The 25,557-nt window shown below is 36.3% G+C and overlaps 1 protein-coding gene across 1 annotated transcript; it reads left to right on the top strand.

Annotated features, from left to right (window-relative positions):
• The first annotated feature begins 849 nt into the window (after positions 1-849).
• Positions 850-25,046, top strand: LOC8281048 (serine/threonine-protein phosphatase BSL3). Its single transcript, XM_048378747.1, has 21 exons — positions 850-2,013; positions 3,475-3,535; positions 3,637-3,715; positions 3,833-3,912; positions 3,992-4,086; positions 4,232-4,331; positions 5,899-5,968; positions 7,815-7,916; positions 8,013-8,094; positions 8,675-8,854; positions 9,509-9,788; positions 9,889-10,126; positions 10,216-10,386; positions 11,439-11,677; positions 15,461-15,545; positions 15,685-15,783; positions 15,864-16,063; positions 16,148-16,223; positions 23,819-23,954; positions 24,038-24,177; positions 24,293-25,046. Exons 1-21 carry the CDS (start codon positions 1,572-1,574, stop codon positions 24,374-24,376), a joined length of 3,039 nt encoding a protein of 1,012 aa, XP_048234704.1. The 5' UTR covers positions 850-1,571; the 3' UTR covers positions 24,377-25,046.
• Positions 25,047-25,557: the final 511 nt, after the last annotated feature.

Here is a 25,557-nt window from a genome sequence, read left to right as displayed (position 1 = left end):
TGTAGAAATATTATGCTGCATTTATATGAGATAGCCCGTTAAACACTAAAAATAAAAATAAATATACACAAATAAAGAAGTTGGCTTCCAGATCCATATCTAGATTTGTGACATAAGCTTCCTTATACAATCTAGAAACGTCACTCATTAGTAAAAGTGTACCGGTTATCCGGGCGGAGACTTCTATTTCCGTACCGGTCTTTGTGACTAGTTAGTATTTTTCCGATTAGGTTGAAAAAGTCTTGCAGTGCCGTAGTGTGTCCGAAACCGCCACCTACAAGAGCAAAAAAAATACTAAATTTATTATTTTAATTAAATACTAAAATTAGTTTCTGCTAAAAATAAGATTTTAATCTAATTTGATAATAGAATTAATTTTAAATAAATTTAGTACATCATTATAAGTTTAAGAATCAAATTATATTATTAAATTATTAGTGTAGTTTTTCGACTAGCACGAAAAAAGATAGTAATTAGTTTTATTAAAATTCAAAGAGATTTTAATATAATAAAAAATATAAAAACTTATATATTAAACTAAATCACTGAGTCAATAGTATTTAAACCAAAATTAAACAAGTGGTATAGATGCATATATGTTGCATGTTGCCATGGGCTCCATATTTTCGCATGTTAATGGAATAAAAATTTTCTTATCTTAGAAAAATAAGTACCTTTACAAGTTTTGTACTACTTATCTAACATCAAATTGAGACAGAAAGAGAATACATTTGTACCCGTAATCAAGGCGCGTGAGCACGCGCTAGCACGCGCGAGCGTGATTCTCTCCAGCACCCTTACCAGGTTGCAAAGGGGCAAAACTCCTTACAAATAGGAAACCGGTTTATCACCGTTAATAGTTAAACCTATTCCCGGTTAATTCGGTCACCCAGTCTCCCTTCTCCGCCGTCAAACCTCTCTATCTGACGGCGCTCCCCCTCCTTCCCGCACTCACCCTAAGTCCTAACCGGTTAATAACGGTAAAAGAAAAACAACACAACAATCCATCATTTCCCAGAAAAAAAAAGTGGAAAAAAATAGAGCAAAAACCAGAACCAAGCAGAAATTAACACATCATTTCTGGAGAGAGAAGAATAAAAAATAAAAAATAAAAAAATTTGTGCTTTGGTCTATCTCTCTCATTTCTAGAGAGAGAAAAAACAAATATTGTTAGAGAGAGAAAGATAATCAGGTTGATTAATAATAAAAAATAGATAGATTGGTGTTTTTCCACTTTCTTTCTTTGATACTTTTTGAGATTGTCTCTGTTTCGTTTCTTTTCTTTTTCTTTTTTCTTTTTAATTTTCTTTCTCTACGCTCGAAATTGACGAAACTTTTTTTCTTTTTGTAACGAGAGAGGGAGAGAGATAGATGATAAGAAAGCAAAACCTAATCTATAAAAAGTTTCAGTCTCTTTGTAAATTTTGAGAGATTATTTTCTGCTAGGGTTTGATTGTTATTGGTTCGATTGAGAAGTGAATCATTTAGAAATGTTGATTAGGAATGCGAAATTGTTCGAATTCTAGCTCCGATCTTGAAATTAGGGCTTTGATTAAAGATTTTTTAAAGCAATGGATGTGGATTCCACGATGGTGCCGGATACCGATCAAGATTCACCCGTACAAGACGCTTCGCCGCCAACTGCAATGGATAGAGAACAACTAAGGGATCAACAGCAGTCAGCGGGATCTCCAACTTCTGTCGCGGCAGCGGCCGTGGCCGTGTCTCCTCCTGCGCAGCAGCAGACGCCTTCACAAGCTCAGGTTCAACAACAAAGTGTGGTGGGGCCGAGACACGCGCCTACTTATTCGGTTGTAAATGCAATTATAGAGAAGAAGGAGGATGGGCCAGGACCAAGGTGTGGGCACACCTTGACTGCAGTGGCTGCTGTTGGCGAGGAGGGATCGCCTGGTTATATTGGACCGAGGTTGATTCTGTTCGGCGGTGCCACAGCTCTTGAGGGAAATTCTGCAGCCTCAGGGGCTCCTTCCTCTGCTGGAAATGCTGGCATCCGTATGTCTTTCGTTTCATTTAGTTTTTGTGCAGCTTTGTTAAATTTCTTAATACCTGAGTAATTTCAGCTGGGGGGTTGGTATGTATGAGAAGTTTCTGGTTTGATTGCAGCTGAAGTCATATATGAAAAAAGCGGTTTTGATTCTAAACTTAGGATTGAGTAATTAGTTACTGTAGCTTGAGAAGCTGAAACGATCACAGAAATCATTTAATTGTAATGTAAGTTGTTGAAGCTGCAATTTCCGGTTTCCCTTTGCTTATGATCCTTAGTAGCAACTGTAAGGGAAATGATTTTTTTTTTTCTTTTTTGGTGGCTTATGTTGGGGCGATAGCGAATATGGATCTTACAATTTGGTCCTAAAATACGAACTTGATTACTGTCCTGAACTTCAAAATAGTACACACCTTGCTTCCATTTGGATCTTGACAAATTCAACCTACAAACTGTTCTCCATATTTATTTATTTGTTTATTTAGTTTCCAAGTCATGCAACTCCCGGTTAGTTCCAGTTCTTTGGGGCCAGTGAATTGAACTGGTACTCTTTTAATTCGTTCATTATGGTACATGTTGGTACTTGAAATGCTCTTTCCATCCTTGTTTTCTTTTAATTTGATTATGGTGTCATATTTACCCTAGCTATTAAATTGCATCTCAAATTCATGATGCCATAAATATGCTTGCAATATGGTTTAAATGTGTAAACTAGTTTAAGTTCTATGTGCTTATAGTTTTGTTGATGCGAATTTATTTTGAACTCTCATTATGTTATTTTTGTTGTGATTATGTTCGGAAATACTTCAAGGGGTTGTTTGGATTGAGGGATTTTAGATGAGGGATTTTATAAAATTCATGGATTTAGTTTAAATCCATTGTTTGGCAAGCAAAAAGGTGGTCTAAATCTATGAATTTTAAAAAATCCTCACCTTCCAAAATCCCTAAATTTTTGAGGGTTTTAATTTTCCACCTAGGATGTGGGCAATTCCAAAATCCACCATTCTAAAGAATGATGAATTATTATATAATTTTTTATTTTAATATTGTCCCTAATAAATTTATTTATCCTAAAGCTTTCCTTAACTTTAAATAAAAATCCCTTGTTTTCATGTTTAATCCAAATTGTTGAAATTTCAAAATCCATGGATTTAACCATAAATCCATGGATTCTAGAATCACTCTATCCAAACGATGCCTAAGTTCCCTGTGGCCTCACTAGGTCAGCTTGCATAGTTTTTTTCACTCAACATTTTTTAAGGTGCTTATAATCATGTTGGCATTGCACCCAAACACATGTTTATCTGATTTTTGGTTTAATGGGAAAAATTGATTTGAAATCTGTTCCCTACTTGCCTGCATGTAAGAAATGAAATCAACTAACGGACTTTTGTTTCTCTGGGAGTCTTAATAGTGTTAAGATATTACTCATTGGGCTTTGGTTGTCTTTCTAATTTGTTGAATTGCAGGACTTGCTGGTGCAACTGCTGATGTTCACTGTTACGATGTGTTAACGAATAAATGGTCTCGGTAAGCTGAGAATTCTTTGTTTCACTAGTTTGTGTCTTGCCTATAACACACTTTTTGCTCTTGCATAATGCAATAGTGCGCATAATAAACTCATTTTGCAGGATTACTCCTTTTGGAGAACCGCCCACTCCAAGGGCAGCTCATGTGGCAACTGCTGTGGGAACTATGGTAGTTATTCAGGTTAGCATACTGCATATTGTCCTATAGGGTTTATGTTTTTTACTAGATCATGATTCTATTATTATTTTTTTTGCTATATTAACCAAATTATAACTAGAATCTTCAATCTCAACCTAGGGTGGAATTGGTCCAGCTGGTTTGTCTGCTGAGGATCTTCATGTTCTTGATCTCACACAGCAACGGCCAAGATGGCATAGGTTTGATGCTTAACAAATTGCTATTCATGCTTTCTTATTTTTTATATGGTTTATGATTAAAATTATAATTTTCCTATAGAGTTGTTGTTCAAGGACCTGGACCAGGACCACGTTATGGTCATGTGATGGCTTTGGTGGGCCAAAGGTATCTCATGGCAATTGGAGGAAATGATGGTAAGTCACATCAAAATCAAAGCATCTTGACCCTGTGTCAATGGACTTAAAAATTCACTGATCTATGGTTTTGAGTATGCATATTGGCACATGTTGAGATCCTTTGACATATATATAAAAAATTGTTATGGTTCTTGATTTTCAGGGAAGCGTCCTTTGTCGGATGTATGGGCCCTTGACACAGCAGCCAAGCCTTATGAATGGCGTAAATTGGAACCTGAAGGGGAAGGTCCACCACCATGCATGTATACTACTCTCTCTCTCTCTCTCTCTCTCTCTCTCTCTCTCTCTCTCTCTCATCTCTCATGTGAATAGCAGGAACTCTTCTATATACCTTGTACCTATGCTTTTGTATGGATTCTTGCTTTGCGCCATCTAATGTAATTGTATGCCCTTCGAGTTCTAGAAGCCTTGTTAAGCCACATAATGCATCTTGCTAATGGATTGTGATTGATCTGGTTCAAAAAATTGTGTTTCAATTCCACGGGTAACTAACTGATTGTAATTTTTAGTGGTGCACTGGTGCTCTATTAGCAAGATACTTGTTATTTCAGGTAATTAGTTGGTAAGCGTCGATGAAATTATAGCTTGGACACTTTTGCCAGTCCTAAATGGGAAATTTCCAGTTGCTACCCTAAGGATAAAAGAAAGATTTATATTAAACAGTGACTAGAGGCTGCTATGCTGTATATAGTAGGGATTTCGTCTGCAAGATAAAAAATTAGGGAAAAATCTTAAACTCTATGCCAAAAGTTGCAGCCTACAAAGCACAAAATCATGTGCTTTGCTATCTTGTGGCATCGGGAGAGACTGATCCTCCCTCTCAATGACCCTTCCATTTCTTTTTCCTATATATCCAAAAGTTGTTTTTGAATCTGTGTTCTTTTTCTTTCATATTGAAGATTACATAACCCTTCAAGCCCACTATTCTGGTTTTGTTGATCCTGCTGTGCCCCAGGAAACCCTTGTGTAATCTAATTAGTAAAGATTATGTTTCTGATTATATCTCAATAAGATATGAGGCCAATTTGGTTGCATTTTCCAAAGATGACACATAATCACCATGGTATGACCTCTTTCTGCAAGATTTGAGTTGCCAAAATCCTATCCTTAGAAGCTTTTGAGAATTGGAAAGAAGGGAATTAGGAGTAGAAAATTAAGTTTAGAAGGGCAAATATTTCCAGATACACAAAGGGAAATTGGTTTTCTCTCACAGGGTCTTCTATCTTGTAAGCTACTTATCCATTGTTTCTTCTCTTTCTGGTGCATGATCATGCTTTAAGGATAGAGTTGGTATTTTGAATTATGCCTCTGGATTAAATTAGTTCATGAATAATGGTACAGATTTGAGTCTTTTGAATATCCCTTTATTTATGGAACCCTTGTGATTCAGGTTAGGGATTTTACAACCACTAGTTTTGGTTTCCTATCTATAACTTGGTATGCTTTTCTTTTTCTGCGGATGTGTCACTTATGGCAAAATAAAATAAAGTACGGTGGAAAAATTTTCAAAAGAAAAAAAGTGTAAACACAAATGATTATTGGGCTTTATGGATTAGAAACTGGCTCTTTTGAGTTTGGATATGTATGTGTGCATGCGTTCTAGCTCGTCATATTGATGTTAATACTGTTGTTCGAAGTTCTAACCTCTTGTAACACATATTATCAAGGATTTAGGACATCAGGTATCTCTAGTTGCATGTTTGGATATGTATCATAGTTGGCTGCTGCTGTTTTCTTGCCTTGGATTTTTTTGATATGCTTTCATCTGTTCTGTAGTTGAGCCTATTCTGATCCTTCACTTTTGTCTAGGTATGCCACTGCAAGTGCGCGCTCAGATGGTCTTCTTCTGCTCTGTGGAGGGAGGGATGCAAACAGTGTGGTGGGTTTCAATGTCTGACATGTAAATAGATATCTGGTTATAGTAGATGTGACCTGGAATCTTAGTTAGTTTTCAATGGATTATTTATTTACATATTATTTGTAGGATATGTCACTTTTGATGAGAGTTGATAAAGTTGTGATAGAACTTAGTTGACAGCAAACCAGTAGTCTGCAGTCAGTAATTTTTATAGAGTTCTCATGAGATAAAAAACATCTAGAGGCTGTTGGTAAAAAAAAGATAGCAATGAGTTTTTTTTACGTTTTGTAGATCTTGAGGCTGCCATTGAAATTTCCAAACAATTGTATACTTCTTGTAGGTCGCAGTTCTCTTAAGTATCTTGTTTTCAGACTTGTAGCGTTCTTTTGTCCTCTTGTAGCCAATTAAGTGCTACTTGAGTTCATTTAGTTTTTATTTAATCGTTATCCTTGCAATGTCTGAATGTTCTTTCAGCTCCCTAGCTCATCTTTGATTCAGTTGATGTGAAATATGTGCAACTTTTGTTTTCTATTTAATGTTTTATTCAGGTAATATTGCAAAAATTAGATGTTTTTCCTTAATTGAAGTTTAAAATTTACTTTCATAGGATGGAATGATCTAACAAGCTTCCTCATGGATTGGCTTGTAGAAGAATACTAGGTTAGGATTGGAGGATTATTAGATTATATGCCTTCTGAAGTTGATGATGGATCGCCAGTTTATATTTAGTGTGGGGTATTCCGAAAAAAGCTATACTGACTGAAAAAATTGCATTTGTTACAAATTCATATCAATCCACAGAATTCTTTGAATTTTGATGCAAAAGGTTTAAAGACGGAGTTAACAGTTTTGACAATATATCCACCTCCATTCCTTTTTGATTGAAAGGAATTTGATTGAAAGGAATTCCTATGGCTTTTTCTCTTAAAGACAATCTTCAAGGAATTCATTTTGTTAGCTTAAATCATGATTGTGTATAATTAATGTAAGAGGGAACAATTGGCAGGGAATCTGGAATACTTTAGAAAGGTGCCTAATGATTTGGCAATAGAGGAATTTCTGGATTGTTGGAAGCTTTGTATGAGTCATTGCTTAAATTGGGAAGCAGATAAATTTGATGCTTGCTGTAAGAGAAAAAGGATGATAGTGTTCGACAGCCTTTATTCTCTCTTTGGTGGGTTTGACAAGCTAGTTAAGAACTCTGTTCCATATCAAGCAGTTTGGCAGTTGAAGATTTCAGATAATATTTTCCCCGTTCTCCTTTGGAAGCCCATTGTGGGAAAGTTTAGTTCGAAGTAAATTAACTTGTTTTCTTGGTGTTATCTTTACAAGAGAAAATGGGGTTAGTGAATCAATTTTTTCCTTCATTTTGGATTGGCTAAAACTCTTTATATTTTGATATGCAATTCTTGGAAATAATTGGATTTGCATTGAGAATATGAAAAATGCAGTTAAATTCTTGGAGGGCTCTTGTAATAGGGGTATGTACAAGGAGTTGGGAATTGTCCCTTTTCCCTATATTGTGAACCATTTAAAAAGAGCCAGATTTCAGATTTGAAAAATATCGTGCTTGATACTCCTTATCTTCTGGTATTTGTGTGTATCATTTTGCTTTTTGTAAATGCTGTCATTAATATCAATTTACTTGTGAATAAGTGATATTAGTGTTGGTATCCCTGCTACAGTTTTAAACTGCTTGGTAACATGCACAAGAACATAGTGAAGTTACTTTGTTTTTATAATGTTGACTGCAGTTTAGCTGGTCCATTTGGATAACATCATTCTTTAATTTTGAATTTGTTGGGTTTCCTTCATGTGCATATGTTTTATTTGGATAACATCATTTGTTTTCATGTGCATTTTGCAGCCATTGGCAAGTGCCTATGGACTTGCTAAACATAGGGATGGTCGCTGGGAATGGGCAATTGCTCCTGGTGTCTCTCCATCGCCGAGATATCAACATGCAGCAGTGAGTTTTAGTTTCATTTGAACTACATTTATTTTTAAATGGACAATGTGTTCTATCTCCAGTAAGATTAATCACTTCTATGTATTGTACTTTTAGGTTTTTGTTAATGCACGGCTACATGTCTCTGGGGGTGCACTTGGTGGAGGTCGTATGGTAGAAGATTCATCTAGTGTTGCAGGTACTTTATTATACTTTTATGTAAGCCTTACAATTTGACCTATTGAATCTGATAGATTTGGTTTTAGATACATTATGACCGTGCAGTTATATATTAGCTGTTTATATGTTTTCTCTTGTAGCGTATATGAATAAAGGATTTAAAAATGTGTATAATTTGCTCATATTTTATTTTTGAATGAGGGTGGTATGCTTATTTAGATTGATAAATAAGGAGAGTTCAATTCACTGGGATATACTGGATAACTATGTAATTTATGGAAGATAAAGTGTCCGATAATTATGGCATCATTATGCTAGATATTTCTTTTGTTTTCTCCCTCCTGTTGTACATAATTACATAGTATCCAATTTTATCACTTTGGGAAATTATTTTTCCTAGTTCAGTTCTTCCTAATATTTTTTCCTAATAAGGTTTTAATTTATCTGTTTCTAGAAGTCAGTTAAGCTTAGATTTCTGAGTATAGTTAAGCTTGATTACTGAATTTTTTGGTTATCTTGATCTTGGTGGTAATATTACTTAAAAAGAAACTCTCCAACCGGAGCTTTCTGAACCTATTTTATGTTTCTCCTGTGCATAGTGTTGGATACTGCGGCAGGCGTTTGGTGCGATACAAAATCGGTTGTTACTAGTCCTAGGACTGGCAGATACAGTGCTGATGCTGCTGGTGGGGATGCAGCAGTTGAGTTAACAAGGCGTTGCAGGCATGCTGCTGCTGCGGTTGGTGACTTAATATTTATTTATGGTGGCTTACGTGGTGGTAAGTAATGAAATTATAAACTAATATTTTTCCACATTTGTTCCCAGTCCATTTATCAAACTCGAAGCCAACCACCGTCAAATATCTGTATGAATAAATTTTTATGTCTTTATTTAAGGGCTCCTGCATGCACAAAGTGCTCCCTGACTAGCGCGGGGTAGAAGGATGATGTAGGCTGTTTCTAAAACCAAATAGGCTGTTTCCACGCCTTTAACCTTTGACCTTCAGGTTACTGAAGGAGCAGCTTTACCAGTTGCATCGAGGCTCGTCCTCATCATTATGTTCTTATAAGTAACATAAAAAGGGGAAAACAGCTTTGGATTGTGGCACCAGCTGGAAAATGATGCTTTTCAAGAAGTATCAGTGTGGTCTTCTAGTAGATTTAACAAGTTATGTTGCATCCTTGAAACCTCAAGTGATTTCAAAGTCATAAGATGGAGCTTTTAATTAACATGGGAAAGAGAAGAAATACTGAATTTTAATTTTGGTCCTTTACAATGGTTTTCGAAAAGTGCTACCTTGTGAGAGTTTTCCAAATATTTTCAGATTTATTCATAAAGGTCACATCATACTTGTATAATCTAATTACTGTTCCTGCCTATTTCACCTTATTTTTAGTAGTCTAGTGTAATCTGCTACTTTTTGGTGCTACAGGCGTGTTGCTTGATGATTTACTTGTTGCTGAGGACCTAGCTGCAGCTGAAACAACAACAGCAGCTTCTCATGCTGCAGCTGCCGCTGCTGCTTCTAATGTACATGCAGGGAGGATACCTGGAAGTGGTGGACGGTATTTTGGTGATGAAAGATCTAGGCAGACAATGCCTGAATCAGTACCTGATGGTTCAGTTGTCCTGGGTAATCCAGTTGCCCCTCCAATAAATGGTGATATGTACACAGATATAAGCACTGAAAATGCTGTGCTTCCTGGACCTCGGTAAGCTAGCTACTGTTTTTGTGTTCTGATTTCTGTTGGATGTAAGTAGAATTTTTTTCAAATGATGCAAAGAATTTCTAAATATGCTGTCACTGCATAGGAGAATGAGCAAAGGAGTGGAATATTTGGTTGAAGCTTCGGCTGCAGAAGCTGAGGCCATAAGTGCCACTTTGGCTGCTGCTAAGGCACGGCAAGTTAATGGAGAAGTTGAACTGCCGGACAGGGATCGGGGCGCTGAGGCAACCCCTAGTGGCAAACAGATATCTACTTTGATTAAGCCCGAATCTGCTGGATCAAATAACATTGCTCCAGCTGGAGTTCGGCTACATCACAGAGCTGTCAGTGTTCATTTTTATTAACATTTTTGAGTGTGATTTTAAGTCCATTCAGGCATTAAAATGTTACTTTCCTTTTCCTGTTGTCTCAGGTTGTTGTAGCTGCAGAGACTGGTGGAGCCTTAGGGGGGATGGTGAGACAACTTTCAATCGATCAATTTGAAAATGAAGGCAGGCGAGTAAGCTATGGTACCCCAGAGAGCGCAACAGCAGCTAGGAAACTACTAGATCGACAGATGTCAATCAATAGTGTGCCCAAAAAGGTACAGGGGTTTTGTTTCAAATATTTATTGTGTATTTGTTTCAAATATATATTATGTTTTACTTCTGAAAATGCTGTTAGATGCATCTGTCATGATTTTGAGATAGTGAAGAGGTCCATGCAGCTGGCCTGAAAATTTTGGAGGAAAGTACTTCCACTTGTTACATGTATGCTTCCGTAATTTGTTCTGTTCGACGCTGAAGGTGTATTTAATGCAAATGAGACAATGCACAAACTAGTGAAATAAAACTCAAGCTAGTCATCAATCTTGTGGATTGAAAAATTAGATTAACTCTTTTGAAAGCTTGGGATTTTATATTCATTTATGCTTTTATAACTTCATGGGCTATATTAGAGCCTCTTTTTTATAATTATTTTTATTATCTAATATACTAGGATACTTGAACTGCTACTGTGTTATTATTGGAATATCTGCAATATGGGGAACATACATCTATTTTTTTCCATTGCTCTCTTACTTTGGCTGGTCCTCCAGGTGTCAGACTGATCTACCCTTGGAATTGTGGGTGTCGGGGCATGTTTAAGGCGCTGAGAGTTCTGCCTAGTGTCTTTGGATATGCTATTTGGTCAAGCTGTTTGGCTTTGTTTTTCCAGGATAGCTTGTTTTATAACTACTACCAAATATTTAGTGTTTCAGAAAAGTGAAGTTTGGAATACGGATCTTTGCTAAATGCAAACACATTCAAAGATTTTCTTTTGTTGGATAGGCTGATGTTTGAGTATTTGTTGGTGCTCATGTGAATGCACACATCGTGCTAATCAATGCCTATCCATTTGTGTTTGACACAGTTATCAAGCAATGTTAAGCATCCATACAACCTTATTGGTTTTGTACTTGGTCAGTTGAAATGCATGAGCTTAATTATTGTTCTAGATCTGTTTATCTTGTTCTCATATTCTCCTTCAATCCTAATCTTGTTGCATGTGTTTTACCCTCTTTTTGGTGCTACTGGTGAATTACTTGTCAAAATTTATTTTGAGTTAAGATTGTCATTTTTTTACTATTTAATGAGTTGCCTTCTACAATGCAAGGTCATAGCACATCTTCTCAAGCCTCGTGGTTGGAAGCCTCCAGTACGACGGCAATTTTTCTTGGATTGCAATGAAATAGCCGACCTATGTGACAGTGCTGAAAGGATATTTTGTAGTGAACCAAGTGTGTTACAGCTGAAGGCTCCTATTAAAATATTTGGTGACTTGCATGGGCAATTTGGGGATTTAATGCGCCTTTTTGACGAGTATGGCGCACCTTCAACGGCTGGTGATATCGCGTAAGCATTTTCTTTTATATGTTCTTTAACATTGTGAAAATTGTTTATGTGCTTTGGAATCTATAATTTGCTTTTGGGGGAAATTCTTGATTCAGTCAACCTATGCTATTGCTAGCTGATGGATTGTACTTTGCAAATTACTGCAAATTCAATAGTGGGTTTGTTTAATTTAACCACCACTCATTAGCTTGTACTGAACCCTCCATTTTGAAAACTTAAATTAAAGAGAACAGCTGGAACCTGAGACATAGAAATCATACAAAAGTTTGCCTTGGGAAATTGAAAAAAGAAAATCTAAAAACTTAATAATTCAGAAGCAAACCTTAAAAGATTTAGTTTCTTAGTCTTAAAGGAGCAAAGAACTCTAGGAACGATTTTGAGGGGTAGGTGGGTGCATGCATGACTGCATAATCACTGACTAAGAGACAATGAAAGACTGCCACCTTTTCTGTGACCAGTGAATGTAATAAATAATATATAGTCTCCAACATGCTACACTTACACATGCAAGATTAATCAACAATCTGCAATCAATCAGATAATCTGCTTAAAGTTCCCTAGTACTTTACTGATGCAGACAAGGAAAAGCTTAAGAAAGAAAAGCAATAATTACAAAAATGGTGTATAAACTTTTTAAGATTTGACAATCAAGTGTTTAAACTTTTAGAAGTTACAATTTAGTGTGTAAAACCGGAAATTATTAATATTTAAGTATATGGAACTAGTCATCTATATAAAAGAAGTCGGATAATTACAAAATTGGTATGTGAACTTATTAATATTTGACAATCAAGTATTTAAACTTTTAAAAATTGCAATTTGGTAGGTGAACCTAATAAACATTTACAACGGAGTATATATAGCAAACTAATAGCAATTATGGACCTGTAATTTTAAAATATATTTATCAGCTTAATAGATTAAAAATAATAAAATGACGAGAAAATCTTAAAAAAGTATCTGTTTAATAAAGTAATATACTGCCTTTATTACCATCATTATTATATTGTTTTGACTATATTTTCATCAATTTTTATAAATAACTTTATTGCCCACTTGTGCAACACTTTGTTTTCAATCTATCACTACAAACATTTAAAACAAAATCAGTTATTATTGAGGATGATAATCTTGACTATAATGTTGATTATTAATACTTTTACTTATGACATGTATAGTATTTATTTATATATTTTTATCTATTGTTTAAATGAAAGATTTACCCTCCATGTAAATATTATCTTTCACTATGAAATTATAATAGGGTTTGATTTGTTTACATCATATCTTTTTTATATAATGACTGGTTTCACACTGAAATTTGTAATAATTTTTAATTTTGTACACTAAATTGTAACTTTTAGAAGTTTAAACACTTAATTATTAAATTTTGACAAGCTTCCACGCTATTTTTTAATTACCTTAAAAGAAGCTAATGTGGATAACCTATAACCCGCTCTTGACCTGCTATGTATACTCAATGGTAAATAGTTACTAGGTTCATACACTAAATTGTAACTATGAAAAGTTTAAACATTTAATTGTCAAATCTTAACAAGTTTACACACTATTTTTGTAATTATCCCAAAACTTGAAGAATTCACAAATTTAGAGGTAGTGTATAGTATTTACAATTTCAATTTTAAGGGTACTTTTGTAATTTTCAGCTTTGTTGGAATACTAGTTTAGATTTCTTTAGGAGCCTTTATTTTATTGTTAAGTATTGTTCTCAATTCTTGTTGGCTTAAGATTAGCATTATTGCTCTTCTTATTCATAGTTCAAATCTCTTAGGATTGGGATTAGTATTATGAGTCTAAATTCTATAGGTTTAAGGATTAGTTACTCCTATATACCTAAGCTTGTAATGATTTATCTCTTAGCATTAAGATTTCAGTTTAATAAAATTATGGGAGATTTGCTATTTTGAATTATGTGATTCAATTCCTCCCTTGGTCTGATGCCGAATGAATCCTTGGGCCTGATGTCCAAGTAATTCTAAGTTTGACTCTTAGAAGATTTATCTTCTCTTTTTTTCTTTTTTAATCTATATTCACATCTGAAACCCTCAACAGTTTTAGATTCTAGCCTATAGAAACCTTTAATTTCCGCAAACTGAACCATAGCATAGCATTTCTTAAATGTGTACTACATCAGTTGCGATGTCCAAAAGTATGCTAACTTGAAACACTTAATCTCCATGCTTTTCAGGTTGTTGCATTTCAATAAATCACGAGAACATGGAAATTACAAGTATAGCATGCATTTCAGTTCTCCCTTTTCCTAAAGTTACTTTGTAGTTCTCCAAAATTCCAAAGTTTTTTTTTCTTTTTTTCTTAAACCTGAAACTACACTGTTTTTGACCCATTTTAATCCGATTGTGGACCAATATACTGTCTCATAAATACTCAAGTGCTTAACTATCTCAAAGAAAGGGGATTGTTTCTGTTCCATAATACTTCAATGCTTAACTATATATCTTGAGAAAAAGATGACAATTAGCTGTGCCAAAAGTGCCATCGTGAACCAAATTTTAGCTATATTGGACCAAATGTTGAGTCTTTACAGAATTTAGGACCAAAACTGTATGTTTTTTGAAAAGGAGGGCACTGGAGTTTGGTGAGGGTAACAATACATTGCATCTGTTTTTCTCTTTCTATATGATGGTTTGATTTGGGGGGAGAAAGGACAAAATGACCTTACTTTTGGCTCCACGAAATCTGCCTCTGATGCTCCTTATCTTCTATGATGATGAGGCAGTTCAGTTGAATTTCCACCGCCCTAAATGCCCAAAATTACCTTCTTTCATCCCTGATTTAATAATCTTTTTCAGTTTTGTGAAAGCTTACCCTTCTCAATCTCCATTCCATGATGGCCTTTTGAAGTGCTGAACTTGGAAGGACTGAATCCTTTCCATATCTATTTCTAGCATGTACCATTAGGTAGAATCCTTTTTCTAGTGGATACCTATACAATCATTTTCCAGTCAATCCTCTATGCAAGACACTCAACTTCCAAATATATTGCTGCCTGAGGTGGTGAAACAAATTTCCAATTTATTAGTTAATTTCTAAATTCTCACTAAAACAGTACATGAAATTAAGGCTCTGAAATATGCCAAATTTTGCTTAGAATGTTACGTGCAGTTGTTTAAAACAAATGATTCATTGTATATCTTGAAAATGAATGCTTGGTTGCTGCCCAGCTTTATCTTGCATTTTGGTTTTTCATGTTAAGTTAATTGTAAGAATTAGGGACTTTAGCTACCTATATACAGTGATTAGTGAAGCAGCACTTCTTTTTTGTTGTCTTTCCTTTTTTTTTTTTTTTTTTCTTCTTTTTTGGCCAACTTTGAGTTAATTGTAAGAATTATGGACTATAGCTATGTATATATAGTGATTAGTTGAAGCTACATGCCTTTTTACTGGCTCTTTTTCTTTTTGCCAACTTTGGATTGATAATGGAAGAAAATACATTTTTCTGTCTGTATGTACGTCTGGGTAGCCTTTTGCAAATTTGGAACTTTAGAGTGTTATATTATGGCTTAGGCATCTCCAGGTCGATTTAGGGCTAAGGCAGTAGAAGTATCTTTTCTTTTGTTATGTTAGTCTTTATTTTGGCTTTATGCTCCTTCAAAAAATGCAGTCTTTTCACTGCTCTCTCTGTTGGTTAAGAATCATGTTCTTATTTATATTTTTGGAAAACGGGAAAATATGCAATTGCAGATATTTAAATACCTATTCAAATATTTTAACTGATGCTAATTTTTGTTCTCCAACTATCAGATATATCGATTATCTCTTTTTAGGAGATTATGTTGATAGGGGCCAGCACAGCCTGGAAACAATTACTCTTCTGCTTGCTCTGAAGGTATCTGTCAGCTTGCTTGTTTCTCTTTTATCCTTTTCAGTGTCTTCTTCAAATGTGATTTATTCTTTTGGTATGATTGACAACTTTACGTTGAACCTTGATGGGCTAATATTTCTGTAAAATTCTGTCATCCTTTTAGGTTGAGTATCCTCATAATGTCCATTTAATTCGTGGGAACCATGAAGCTGCAGATATCAATGCCCTTTTTGGCTTCCGGATCGAGTGCATTGAGCGCATGGTATTGAATTGTATATACACATAATGTCTTTGCTCTTCTTATTAATTAAGTTGGTTACTAACTAGGTGATTGCTGTATAGGGGGAGAGAGATGGAATTTGGGTTTGGCATCGGATAAATCGATTGTTCAATTGGCTTCCTTTGGCAGCACTAATTGAGAAGAAAATAATTTGTATGCATGGTGGTATTGGCCGTTCAATAAACCATGTGGAACAGATTGAGAATCTTCAGCGTCCAATTAGCATGGAAGCAGGTTCAATCGTGCTTATGGATTTATTGTGGTGAGTGAATGTTTATGTTGCTTCATATTTGATTACTTGTTTTGCAATGTGAATTCTTTTTGAGTTATCTTGTGGCTCCCTTAGGTCTGATCCAACAGAGAATGATAGTGTAGAAGGATTGAGGCCAAATGCTAGAGGTCCAGGGCTGGTAACTTTTGGGGTAAGTGTTCTGTTGCTTGTTTTGCTTCAATCTCTGTTTTACTCGTTTTTCTTTCTTTAATTACTGCTTAAAAGTCTAGAGATTACTTTACTAACTGCTTAAAATGTTCTAAATGTCTGTGTTGGCTGATATAGCAATAATATTCATTCATGATTTAAAGTCTCTGGGAAGATTGCTTCATCAAATATGATTTAATCAATTGCTTGAATTCAACAGAAGAGTTACCTGTGAATTCATCTTTTCAATACTCGAGTCATTCCAAAAATAGCTTGAGATTAGGGCACATTCTATATCTAATTTGACTCACTGCTGGAAACTACTGACATCATAATGTCATGCAAAAAGCTAGTTAGACTTTCAGTTGGTTGTTCCGTATCATCTATTCATCTTTCCCTCATATCTTCTCAATTTCTTAAAATTTAAAACCTTAATGAACCCTTGTCTAACTCTGGAATGACAATGGGCTATAGGATTTCTAGATATTGCTAGGTTTGAGAATTATTTATAATGGTGGAATCTCTAACTTATATTCATGGGCGCTCTTACAGAGTTGCTTAGAGAATAATGCATTTGATTTTGAACTGGCATCATTCTTAACTTAGGCTTGAAAAAATCCTAAGATTATGCCAGTTGTGAGTTGTTTCTTCCACCCGCAACCCAAGGTTCAAAGCCCTGACAAATATGTTAAGGTGTATATGTTCCCTGTAATGCTAGCCACAAGGCCTTAACCCTTTTAGCTTGTAATGTTGAAAGATAATGGAACTTCTTGGAAAGAGAAATGTAGAAGCAACCATACAGCATTAACAATGTGTTCTCCTTTCCCCACAATGACACCTTATCCTTCCCTCTCTTCTGTTTTTGTTCTTGGGAATGTAAATTAGTGATTGAATGTTACCATTTTGCTAGCGTATCATCATTTCTACAGTGATCTGATGTATTTATTGGCCTCATTCATTAGTTGCTATTCTTTTGACACTGTATTCTACAACTTAGCCAAAAGCTAGCTAGCTGGGAAGGGCTGGTAGTGGCATATTGGAATTTTTCTTCTTCTTAGACATTCTTTATTTCAAATGTTGCTGTTGGTTTACAGTTGGCACCAAAGTTGAGGAGGGTAACTGACCCGACTTGCTGATAGATCTCCTAACGCAACTTAGAGCCTTCTGATTCCTTAGGCATCTGATTGTATATAACAAAATTAGGTCAGTTTTGGTTGTTTTTTTTTGGCTTGGTCTGGTTGACCCTAATGTTTAACAGAGTTAGTAAAGTGTTTGTACTTGAGAATCTGAAATACGCTATTCGATTTGAACATCATTCTTAGATATTTGATAGAAGAAACGGTCATCCTTAACTGTCTAGTGCCATTTTAAAATTACAGAAGTCTTATTATAGAGTTATTGTTCGGTTTTTGTGATTGAGTGAGGTCTTGCTGGAATATGGATAAGTGGTAGTGGAAAAAGGAGGATTGGGACAAATGGATGTGTGAGATTAGATGGAAGATACTTCCTCACCTCTGAGGCATTGCGAACTTGTTTGTGCCTCGTGAAAGGGCTCTAGTGCTGCTGTAATGAAGAACAATGAAAATTGGCATCCTGATATCCAGTTGTGTCTAGTTGATTTCCACATACAACTGCAAATACATCTGCTTTTACTGTAGAATGCTTTTGGGTACTTCATCGGCTAGTTGAGATGTCCATTCACTCACTTCCAACTGTTGTTATTTAAGCAAGTACTGTTTTACCAAGTATTGCAATTTTGATGGCTGTAATTTTTATTCGCCATTAAGCTTATATCAGCAGTAGAGCAAATGAACATCTGTTATGGCCCTGCACCTTGGATTGAGTTATGGGTCCAAGTAAAGAGAAATCACAATCTGGACTTAGGACCTCTTTCTTTCTTCCTTTGTGACCTATGATTGAAAACAAACAAGGGCACTCCTTTGAGAGGACCCCACGATCTAACATATTTGTAGTGGAAATCAAACTTAACTCCTTCATTTCCTTTTTCTCTTTAGATATTTACATGACAACTGATAATGAAAACAATCCACTACCACTACTCAGATAACTACCTCCATGTTCACGGTACATGAAGATTTACAACTTCCACTACGAAAACTTACAAAGTTATAAACTATGATGGACAAAGATACAAATAATAAGAAATAAACTAACAAACTAGCAGCTACGTCTTTTAAGTCTTCAAGCTAGTTCGCTTCTGGGACCCATGATGATAATGCTTATAGACTTGTATTGCAGCTGAATTATCAGCCTTGGTTTGCTGGCTCACAACATGACTCCCCAGCTCAACAACGTGCTTGTCCTCAAGCGCGAAAGAGGGGTAACGAAATTGCATCTGCCGAATATCTTCCCATGAAGCTTCAGCAGGGGAATATTTTCCAATGAATCAAAACTTGCGATACACCATTACAAACCCGTTGATCAAGAATGGCCTTAAGAGTAGGACAAATCTCACCTTGATGAACTAATGGTAAGGAAGACTCAACCACAAGTTCATAGGCCCCATTAAATCTCTTTAAGACATGAAACATGAAAAGTAGGATGAAAACATGAGTTTTCTGGCAAATCTAACTTATAAGCAACTGAACCAACACCGAGCCAAAATGTGATAGGGGCCATAGTATTTCAGGGACAGATTCCAGTTTGACCGTGATTGTAGAGAGCTGGCGAAATGGCTGAAATTTTTAATAGAACCATATCTCCCATATTAAACTGAATATCACGATGGGAAGAATCATAAATAGCCTTCATGTGGGTTTGAGCTTGAAGAAGGTGATCACGAACATCTTTTAGTACTACATCACGATCTCTTAATGCAAAATCAACAGTTTCCAAATGAGCCGACCTAGGACAGTAATCAACCAATCTTGGGGGTGGCTGGCAATACACGACTTCAAAGGGTGTAGTTTTGAGAGTAGTATGATAGCTGGTGTTGTAACAAAATTCAGCCCATGAAAGCCAATGAAGCCATTGCCGAGGGCGGTCACTCGTGAAGCATCAAAGGTACATTTTAATTGTGTAATTTACAGCTTCAGTTTGGCGATCTGTTTGGGGATGGTAAGCTGAACTAAATTTCAGCTGAATCCCAATGAGTTTGAAGAGTTCAGACCAAAAGGAACTAGTGAAATCACGTCTCTGTCACATACTACTGTTTCTGGAAGACCATGTAACTTGAAAACATTGTCAAAAACTGCCCTGGCCTCTGAAATAGCAGTATAGGGGTGAGAAAGTGGAATAAAGTGAGTACTTGGAAAATCCATCCACCATCACAAATAAAACTGATTTTCCATGAGAAGAAGGCAAACCATCGATGAAGTCCATAGAAATGTTAGACCATATTTGGTGACGCACTGGAAGTGGTTGTAGAAGCCCAACAAGATGATGATTTTCAGATTTATGGTGTTGGCAAGTGATGCATGACCTGACAGAATTCTGAACATCTTTTTTCATTCCCTTCCAGTAGAAATCTGCAGCCACTCTTTTCAGAATCTTCTGGTAGCCTTCATGCCCTTGATTATGAATTGTAGATAAAATTGAAGGAAGAAGAGGAGAATCAGATGAGAGAGAAATATACAATCTTTGAAAAACAACAACTTATCCTTGAAGGACCATGGTCCAATAGCTTCACCATCAACAACACGTTGAACCAGTTGCTTGAATTCGGCTGTACTAGCTATAAGAGAACTGATTTCATCAAACAAGCCCAATTGTGGCATGGAGATGGCAACCAATGTTCCTGTATCCTCTTGTTGGTGAGATAAGGCATCTGCTACTGCATTGTCATGTCCCGCCTTATATTCAATCTGAAAATCATAACTCAATAATTTGCTTAACCGTTTTTGTTGAGGAGGAGTAATGATGCGTTGGTCCAACAAATATTTTAGGCTGTAATGATCAGTACGAACAATAAAAGGGTGTCCCCATAAATAAGGTCTCCAATGTCAGATTGCTTTCACTAACCCCACCAACTCTTTCTCATATGCTGGTAAGTGTTGATGTCTGACGGCCAAGGTGCGGCTGAAATAAGCAAGTGACCTGCCATTTTGTTGCAGTACGGCCCCCAACCTTCAATCTAAGGCATCGCATTCCACCATAAATGGAATAGAGAAATCTGGTAAAGCAAGCACTAGGGTGGTAGTCATTGCAATCTTTAATTTTTCAAAAGCCAAGGATGCTTCATTTGTCCATTGAAAGGAATTTTTTCGAAGCATGGAAGTTAATGGAGCTGCAATATTGCCATAATTCTTGACGAACTTATGGTAATAACCCATTAATCCAAGAAACCTACGCAACCCTTTCACAGTGGTTGGTTTTGGCCATTGTAGCATGGCATCAGTTTTACTCTGATCTGCTGATATCCCTTCACCTGATATGGGATGGCCAAGATAAGCAACTTTAAATTCAGCAATAAGACACTTGGAGTGCTTTAGGAAAAGTTTATGCTGCCGTATAAGAGAAAAGATTAAACGAAGATGGACTATATGTTCTGCCTAAGTTCGGCTGTAGATAAGAATATCATCAAAAAAGACTAACACAAGCTTGCGTAGATGTGACCAGAATACCTCATTCATCAATGCTTGAAAGGTAGAAGGTGCATTAGTCAATCTAAATGGCATCACTAAGAATTCGAAATGCCTATGATGGGTTCCGAATGTTGTTTTGGCAATATCATCCACACACATTCTTATTTGATGGTAACCTGAACGTAAGTCCAATTTAGTAAAATATTGTGCACCATGTAATTCCTCTAGCAACTCGACAATAACTGGAATGGGAAATTTCTCTTTGATTGTCTTGGCGTTTAGAGCTCTATAATCCACACAAAAACGCCAACTATTATCTGATTTTTAACAAGAAGTACAGGGGAAGAACACGGTGACTAACTGGGCTGTATGATTCCTTTTTGCTAACATCTCCTCACATTTCCGTTCAATCTCTTCTTTTGGAAAATGCGGGTAACAGTGAGGTCGGATCTTTTTGAACATGGTAAGGACTAACACGATTTTATGATCAGATTTGCATTGAAATGGTAATCCCATAGGTTCCTCAAAGAGATCTTCAAATTCTGCCAATAGCCATTGAGTCTCCAATTCCTTGTCAACTTGAACCATAGTAGTTTGATGAAAAACATGATTCTTAAATTCCCTTGTTCCCCTCAACTCTAGAGGTCTACCACATTTATTAAATCTCATCCACATAGCTGTAAAATCCCAATGGATGGGTTCTAGAGTTTTTAGCAAATTAACTCCAACTACTGCCCCAAAACATCCAATGGCAACAAAAATAAATCCAATTTAAATACTTGATTACCCAAATTCAAGGAGACATTTTTGCACAGCCTGGGACTTCATAGTCTTTCACCATTTGCCACTATAACACCTAACTCCTCTTTTCTTTCGATTGGCAACTATAACTTTCTCGCTAATGAGGAATCAATGAAACTATGCGTACTCCATGAATCCACTAGAACTAAAAGAGTATGGTCATTAATGGATCCTTGCACCTGCATTTTTTGAAAATTTTGAACCCTTATAATTGTATGAATAGAGATTTCTAGCTCTATATGATCCTCCTCCTTCGTTCCATCTTCTTGCTTCCCCTCCATCTCTTCTATCCCTTCAAGCCAAAATAATTGTTTATTCAATGACCTGGCACATAAACTTCATCACAATTATAACAAAGCCCCTCGGCTCGCTGTTCCTCCAGCTCTGCCCGTTTCAAAAGTTTGACAAACGGTGGTTTTGGGGAATTTGTTACCACAGTTCGCTTAGCACTTCAATTCGTTGACTTGCGCCAGTTACTTTTGCGTTCATACAAGTGGGCTAGACTCATTGCACTTGTCAAATCTTCTCGTTGGTGTAGCTCCACTTTTATTGCTGTATATTCTTGCAATCCACTAATAAAAACTTCAACTTTTTGTTCTGAAGTGAGGGTGGTTGCACGAGCAGATAGCTGCTCAAATTTGCGTTGATAATCCTCCACAGTCCCAGTTTACACAATTTGACTAGTTCCCCCAACTTTTTGCTGTGCACTGATGGCCCAGACCTCACGTTCCATTGTTGTTTGAACTGTTCCCACGATAAATACGGTCTATCTTTATCAAGTTTGATAAACCAGAGTCGTGCATCTCTTCCGAAGTATGTTGATGGCAGAAAAAATGCTCGGGCCGATTCAACCATGCTAAAGGATCTGCACTTCCATCACACCTAGGAAATTCCAATTTAGAATATCTAGGAACATAATGTCCTCTTAACATTATTTTCCTCCTCTGTACGCCTGCCCTATAGACCTCTGTTCACACTTCCATTACCTGCCTCACGTCCTTCTGTTCGAGTTGCTGCTATCTCTCTAGCAAGCTCTTCAAATTTCGCTTCCTGAGCAATTCTGTCTCTTTCCTGTTCCTGCTTGTCCCGTGCCCTGTCTTCCTGGTATATAGCCATGAGAGCTTCAATTTGTTGCCTTCAACTTTGAGGCTCTCCCATAATTACCTGCTCTGATACCAGGTTGTTATGGCCCTGTGCCTGGGATCGAGTTATGGGTCCAGTAAAGAGAAATCACAATCTGGACTGAGGACCTCTTTCTGTTTATTTGTTTTTCTTCCTTTGTGACCTATGATTGAAAACAAACAAGGGCTCCTTGGAGAGAACCCTACAATCTCTTGAACATATTTTTGGTGGAAATCAAAATTACCTCCTTTTTCATTTCCTTTTTTTTCTGTAGATATTTACATGACACAACTGATAATGAAAACTACCCACTACCACTACTTAGATAACTACCTACATGTTCACAGGACATGAAGATTCATAACTTCCACTATGAAAACTAACAAAGTTATAAACTGTGACAGACAAAGATACAAATAATAAGAAATAAACTGACAAACTAGCACCTACAACTTTTAAGTCTTCAAGCTAGTTCGCTTCTTGGGCCCATGATGATAACGTTTATAGACTTTTGCTGGCTCACAACATCTCTTCTACTTTTGGTTGCCAACTTGTCAAGAAGTTGCAAAATAAAATACTATTTTCTTCTTGCTGTACTGGCTTGAGGACCTGGTTTGATTATTTTGACAAACTGTAGCTCTTGTATTTGTTTCTTTTGCTTGGATTTGTGGTAAATGGGCGGTTCTTGTTGCCCCTTTCCCCTTGTCGTACAACTTGAATTTCTACAAGAACTAACATGTTAATGAATCAATTTGAATTGCATTCTCATTTGGGAGCAATCTGGGGAGCTTCCACAAGTTCAGTTTTTAGTGGTGGTGAATGGTAATGAGATTCTTGAATTCAAGGTTGTTATAAGTTATATCAACTATTATTTCGGGTTGCTTCCATGTTTGAAGTCTTTTTCCAGGCACTATAATTGTTGCCTAATGAGAGTTGCTGCATCTTTATTGTTTCTTAATTCTTAAAACAGTTTTTGAAGTAGGTCTCAGTTCTTTATTTGCTCTATTTGGAACATGGAATTCAGCAATATTATCATGTCAACGCTTCTCATTATGCTGGCATTTTTGGTAGAAAACTTATCTGCAGGTTAAAATTTGTGTTTAGACTGATCGCTGAGGGTTTTCTGTTGCAGCCGGATCGAGTAATGGAATTCTGCAATAACAATGATCTTCAGTTGATTGTACGAGCTCATGAATGCGTGATGGATGGCTTTGAGCGTTTTGCCCAGGGACATTTAATCACACTTTTCTCAGCTACCAATTACTGTGGTATATACATGTTTTGGCCGAGGATCATCTATTTTGAGCTTGACATGAATTTTGGAACCTTATTTTGGTTCTGTTATCCGCAGGTACTGCCAATAATGCAGGGGCAATCTTAGTTTTGGGAAGAGATCTTGTGGTTGTTCCAAAATTAATTCATCCTCTTCCACCAGCCATTTCATCAGCAGAAGCTTCACCTGAACGGCATATTGAAGATACATGGATGCAGGTGGTGTCACATTTTGATATATATATATATAATACCCTTTATTTCTTTTTTCTTTTCCAAGTGGCATTCCTACTTGTATTTTGTATCTGAATTTAATTGGTACCATTGGGAACAGGAATTGAATGCTAACAGGCCTCCAACGCCAACTAGAGGCCGTCCTCAAGTAACAAATGATCGGGGATCTCTTGCTTGGATATAGTAGAAGCTTCTGATTATTTCCCTAATTCTCATTCTGGGCTCATGCTGCCAACCTTGGATTTCTGGTGTCTGTATGGAGCATGATACCAGATTCAGAAATCTTGGAACTTGTGATCGTTGTTCCTGATAGAAGTTTGAAGGCTTTCTGAATTTCTGAATTTCAACATGCAAGGCCAGATGGCAGAAAGATACAAGTTCTGAGAACCAGGTTGCAGGTGGCGGTTAGGTTCACGCATTAAAAAGTTCAGTTCAGGAACTCCCGCCTTTGTATATTGAGCCACAAGCGGGTGGAAGTTGTTAAAGGTTGTTTATTAAGTGGGTTGGTAGTGTTGGGTATTTTTCACATTAGTTAATATATATATATATATTTTTCTCATTCCTCGTCTTAGGCCTAATATTTCTTTTTTCCTTTCTTTTTCTCAAAGGGGGCATGTTGTCCTTATGGTGAGAGTATATGATATTATGGTGAGAGTACATGATATATAAATCTTTGTGGGCGTCCATGTATCATAGAGGTGCTGTCCTGTGTAATTCTCTTTTCTGCGTTTTGTACAATGTAATTTGTGTGAAGATAAGAAGAATTTCGAGCGACAAAATATTTGGGAAGTTTTGGTCAGAATTTCTTATACTGAAATAGGCTATAAAATAGATTAAAAGTTGGGTCTGTTTAATTTGAGGATTATTAGTTTTGCATTTTACTGCTTCTTCCATTGATTTTCTATCGAAGATTCTATCGATGTGGCCTTGTCAGTTCTGTTTGTCGTAGAGGTCAAAAGCTCAGATGCACCGAGGATCAGATTTAAAAATTTTGAACGTTACATTGTTCCACGCAATGACATTGATCCAGCTATTAAAAATATCTTATTTCACCTGTGTATATGCTATGGTAAAGAAATGCACTGAGCAGGCCCTGTTAGATGCTTGAAACATCTATTACTAGAGGGGCTCCTGGCACCTGATAGTGTTCGCTGCCTGTCTTCTTCCTGTTGTTTTATCTGATTTTTAAATTTTACCTCTGATTTTTAAAGATTGACCATCCCAGCTGAAGAAACTCATCTCAACTGAACATTAATTTCAGGTCATTTTTGAGTCAGCTATTTGTATTCGCTTGGTTTACTCAATCATATTGGATTAAATCTTCGAAAAGATGTAGAGCTGGGAGATTACTTTGAATCATTTTTC

This window comes from Ricinus communis, chromosome 8 (genome assembly GCF_019578655.1).
Source record: "Ricinus communis isolate WT05 ecotype wild-type chromosome 8, ASM1957865v1, whole genome shotgun sequence".
Lineage (NCBI taxonomy): Eukaryota > Viridiplantae > Streptophyta > Magnoliopsida > Malpighiales > Euphorbiaceae > Ricinus > Ricinus communis.
The sequence above is the reverse complement of the archived record's forward strand: the minus strand, read 5'-3'. Positions and strand labels throughout refer to the sequence as shown.